This window comes from Harpegnathos saltator, unplaced genomic scaffold, assembly GCF_003227715.2.
Source record: "Harpegnathos saltator strain DR-91 unplaced genomic scaffold, Hsal_v8.6 scaffold209, whole genome shotgun sequence".
Lineage (NCBI taxonomy): Eukaryota > Metazoa > Arthropoda > Insecta > Hymenoptera > Formicidae > Harpegnathos > Harpegnathos saltator.
The window spans coordinates 208,827-213,697 of NW_020229994.1; the positions used below are offsets into that span (position 1 = coordinate 208,827).

Sequence of the window (4,871 nt, forward strand, 5' to 3'; positions counted from 1 at the left end):
CTGGGCCATAGAGATGGTAACTATGGTTGCAGCACGGACATAAACCGCCTGAAAGTGGATGTAGCACGGACTTCCACCACATGCAGATTTTATCACCAAGACCTAAAAGTGGATGTAGCATCGTAGTTCTCCTCTCAAAATGGATGCAGATGGCGCCCATTTCCAGTGCGAAAAATCGGCGTCGCCGAAAACGCCGTGCTGGCCGCTCTCAGCTTCCTCTCTGGTTGGTATCAACGAAAACTTCTAGACGACATAGGCCACGTTCAGTAGACTCAACAGTTGGCCAACATTATTAGATTTTCCACTTAATCTCGTTCCTGATTGATAAATACTTCTGGGTCTATGAAGAATCTAAAAGAATGCTCCAATCACAGACAATAATCACTAAGCGCTCACTGATCATTTTGTTCCTAAGTTTTAGTTTTAGTTCCTAACCTTTAGGAACTAAAACTATGTCGTCTAGAAGTTTTCGTTGATACCAACCTTATCTCCGCTATTTTTCGGGAAACTGTCGTGTTACCCATTGGTTGCGTTCAGAAAATACAACGGTTACACAACGGTTGAGTAATTCGTCAACGTTACTGGTCTGAATGTAAGGATCTAACAGTAAGAACCAATAGTTACTAAGCGCTCAATGAGCACTTTGTTTTCTGAACGCAACCATTTTGTTCTACTGAACGCAGCTAAGGTTTGCTGAGTTTGATATGCATTTCGCTCGTTTCGTCGTGAATTGTCGATTTTGATCGTCTGCCTGCTGTTAATGTGATTTCAAGTTTATTAGAGGTAATATTTCGATATATAATATATTACATTTTCCTTCGTTTTTCTTTTTAAAGCGATGTTTAGCCTCGTTTGGTCGTTAACCCTTTGCGGACGAATTTTTCCTTAACTCCAATTCCCAGCAAGCCGAGCATATTTTCTATACAAAACAAAATTATACATAAAGACTTAAATATTGGAATAAAAAGATAAAGAAAAATATATATTACTTTATGAAAATCTTTGCGAATAACTTCGCGATGCCTTAAAGCATCGCACGGCTTTCTGAAGAGTACATGTAGCGATGACTATAGTCATGTCACGGCCTTAGAAGGTTAAACACGTGTTATTATCAATTCAGTTTATTCGTATATCAAAATAATACATGCATTTGCTTGGTTAAAATTACATAAATTACGATAGATACATTATTACATAAATTATATAAATACATTACGATAAATCGTGATTTTCGGAAGTTGATTGCCGACATTATTGTAAGTTATATACACATAGCACGTGTCGTCTAGCACAATCCAAACAATATTAAATGTTTTTCATTTTCGGCTTAAACACTTAAAAAATAGAATGCATTATTTACAAATATTGTGTGTTGTGCTTTATATGCTACATAAATTATATAATTTGTTGATCTACAAGTGAAATTGTTGTAACATTCAGTTATTAATATAGAAATTTCTGAACATTTATCGTAAAAGTTGCTTTTTTAATTTATTTCAATTTATTCTTACTTTGAACATAAAATATGGACCAAGTTTTGCAGCATTTGTTTATTTTTGCATTTATAAAATTTCTAGTTTGTCAAAGCAAGATGTTGAAAAGTACAATATATATCAACAATATATATTTGTTTTAATGTGCTTTATATCTCTACAAAGCTTGTGGTCTGATTTTATAAAACTTTGTATATTTATATATTCTTAGTTTTGTATTACAAGATCAATATCTCATTTGATAAGTACCATGAAGAGATACTAAATTAAAGTATTTTAGTGTCATCCTTACTACTTGTAGGAATTATTCAATTCATTTACTATAACAAGGTAGTATTCCTTGTATGGGATCTTGTATATTCTCTGTCATTCTTTGTTGTCTGGATCTGATATATTCTTGAAATTAGATTGGATAGTTTAAATTCAGATAGATTTCATCATTATTTTTCATACGAGAAACTCTAATTTGCTCCAGACTGACATTGGAGAAAATTCATAAATTTTTAAAAACACTTGGAAATACCAATATAATTATGTATTCATTACTTGAATATGATAGTATGTATAAAGTATATGTACAAGATTTAGAAATATGTAACCAGAAAAGCAAGGAATATGTTTATGAACAATAATGTAATAAGAAACTGGCAACATTCTAATTTGTGGAAAGTTTCTAATAAACAGAATCTGTTTTAATACTGAGATTTTATACAGTTCTAATAACAAAGAGTGACCATTTAGTTTTTTACATACGTAACACTTACACTTATTAAAAATTATCAAATAATACTCTGATAAAATGAAATTACAATAGACAGATGAGTAGCATATTTTGTACTACTCACAAAGAAATATATTTTAAATAAGATACATCTGTGTAATGATATTATTAAATATTCTACAAATAAAATATTGTATAATTTCATGTCTAATTTGTTTCAGCGTTTGTGTACACTTTCTGGCTCTCTCTCTCTCTCTAATAACGTTTCATTTATTATAAAAATAAGATGACTGAGATGTCTGTAATAGGTTAAGTATACATAATAGATATTTATCCAAGATATTTATATCAATATCAGAGTCTTCCATGTCTTCCCACAAGATATTTTATTCCACCATACGATATAACTTGTGCGACATCCAATTACCAGATAGTGTCATACAGATAAATAAGCTTTTCAATAACATTGATTGATGTATATCATTAAAAATATATAATATATTTAATATATATTCATAAAGGAAAATATCTCTGATTGCCTTAACATTTTGAGATTTGATATTTACACACATTATACACATGCTCCAACACATTAAGAACAGTGGTCATATGTGCCTAAACTTTTCCAGAAATGCCAGTTGCGTCCGAGGTAAAGTCAAGCTGGGCCGACGAGGTCGAAGAAGAGGGAGGAGCGCTGCCCGCACCGTCAGAGATCTACGAGAATGGCCACAAAATACTCACAGAATACAAATATAATCAGGACAACAAGAAGGTGAAAGTAATACGTACTTTCAAGGTGGAACGTCGCGTAGTATCAAAGACGATCGCAGCGCGTAAGAATTGGGCCAAGTTCGGCGATCCCGCCGACGACAGGCCGGGACCTAATCCAGCAACGACCGTTATCGGCGAAGATGTATTTATGCAGTTTATCTCCAGCAAAGAGGAGGAGAACAAGGTGGAGGAGGACTCCTTGGACAAATTGAAGAGCATGGGCGACAAAGGCGTCGTCAAGTGTCGTAATTGCAACGGCGATCATTGGACATCCAAGTGTCCGTACAAGGACACCGTTCTCGCTGGAGGTAAGCGACGACGTAGAATATAAACATGTAACGTCGATCCCAATATTGTTACCGGAATGCTTGTGTTGATACATTTGTTACTAGTCATGTCGGTAAATCTCTAAATTCGCGCTCTGCTCTCTGTTCCAGGGAAAGTACCCGACGACAAGAAGCCGCTCGTTAACACGGCCGTACCGGGTGCGATGGCTGAACTTAAACCGCAAGGTGGCAAGTACGTGCCGCCCGGTATGCGCGACGGCGGCAACAAACGAGGTGACTCTATGCAGATGCAGCGACGAGACGACACGACAGCCATCCGCATCTCCAACCTCTCGCAGAGCACCACTGATGCGGATTTAGACGAACTCGTCAAGCCCTTCGGATCTGTGGTGAAGCAATTCTTAGCAAAAGAAAAGCTTTCCAACCTCTGCAAAGGCTTTGCTTACGTCCATTTTAAACATAGAGCTGATGCTGCGAGAGCGATTACTACTCTAGACGGCTATGGATATGACCATCTTATTTTGAACGTAGAATGGTCAAAACCGCAAGTTCCAAACAATTAAGATTGCGTAAAGTCACGAGGGGGAAATCCATTTATTTATTGTTATTTGTAAATTAAATAATTAAATTTATTTCACACAGCTATTCAAGAATTCAATTTTTTCCCCCCTTTCACTTTAGTTTCATTTTAGTTCAACATTTTAATGACGGAATTGTTTGTTCTAATAAATCTTCTGATTTCTAACATCGAACATAAAAAGTATAAAATTCATTTTGTCAAAACGGTTTTGATATCATTATATTTTTAAGATTGTACGCATCTTGTGAGCAGTATGAACTTATCCCTCTAAAAAAAAAAGAAAAATGAAAAATCGCCGATCATGGACGTAGGAGGAGAAGCGTAAATGGAATTAGTTAAATTGTGGAAAGAAATTTCGAAGAAAATAAAGACGGCAAATGTCCATTTGTTTTCGATGTGGTTTGGACTCTCGATGGGAACGCAACCGATAAATACAGCATCATTTTAGTTCTTTAGTAATTTCAGTTCTTTCATTGCATATACCGAGAAAAATGTGTCCAAACCGTATTGAGACAAAATATCTACAGGAAGATATTGCATATTCCTGCGATATCAGAAACAAATTAAGAAAAACAATAACAGTCCATATTTAACGTTCTAAAAAAATCTAAATTAAATTTTCAATTGTCCAGTTAATATGAATATTACGTCTAGATGCCAACTGAAAATTTAAATGCCTAAATTTAGCGTTGGTTTTAGAACGTGAATACAGGCCGAATCCTTTGTCTGCTGTTTTATATTAATAATTATTTTATATTAATAATTATTAATTATTTACACGCTATTACATAAACGACGCTTTAAACGTGGTCTACAATGGGTGCATTCAGTACTACAATCGCTCACTGGGCGCTAAATGAGCTCTTGCATCTGATTGGTGTATATTTTTAAATTTAAAAGAATTGTAGTACTGAAGAGTTGTAGTACTGAATGCATCCATTGACAGTAAGGGCAAGAGCACAGGCTTTTGCATAACACATAATACCTAACACATAAGAGAATAAACCAATTAGTTTTCT

The 4,871-nt window shown here is 34.7% G+C and overlaps 1 protein-coding gene across 2 annotated transcripts; it reads left to right on the forward strand.

Moving 5' to 3' along the window:
• The first annotated feature begins 633 nt into the window (after window positions 1-633).
• On the forward strand, window positions 634-3,914 carry LOC105189972 (eukaryotic translation initiation factor 3 subunit G). Of its 2 annotated transcripts, XM_025298181.1 has the most exons (4): window positions 667-783; window positions 2,436-2,522; window positions 2,844-3,293; window positions 3,423-3,914. In XM_025298181.1, the coding sequence occupies exons 2-4, from the start codon at window positions 2,501-2,503 to the stop codon at window positions 3,833-3,835; spliced, it is 885 nt and encodes a 294-aa protein (XP_025153966.1). In that variant the 5' UTR covers window positions 667-783; window positions 2,436-2,500; the 3' UTR covers window positions 3,836-3,914. The 2 variants fall into 2 exon arrangements, with proteins under 2 accessions (XP_025153967.1, XP_025153966.1); XM_025298182.1 differs by lacking the exon at window positions 2,436-2,522 and having other exon boundaries at window positions 634-783.
• Window positions 3,915-4,871: the final 957 nt, after the last annotated feature.

Bases quoted from the DNA above. Each gene is read 5' to 3' on its own strand.
- LOC105189972 (XM_025298181.1), top strand. From the start codon at position 2,501: ATGACTGAGATGTCTGTAATAG. The intron at 2,523-2,843 runs GTTAAGTATACA...AAACTTTTCCAG, and splicing joins GACTGAGATGTCTGTAATAG to AAATGCCAGTTGCGTCCGAG. The intron at 3,294-3,422 runs GTAAGCGACGAC...TCTCTGTTCCAG, and splicing joins GGACACCGTTCTCGCTGGAG to GGAAAGTACCCGACGACAAG.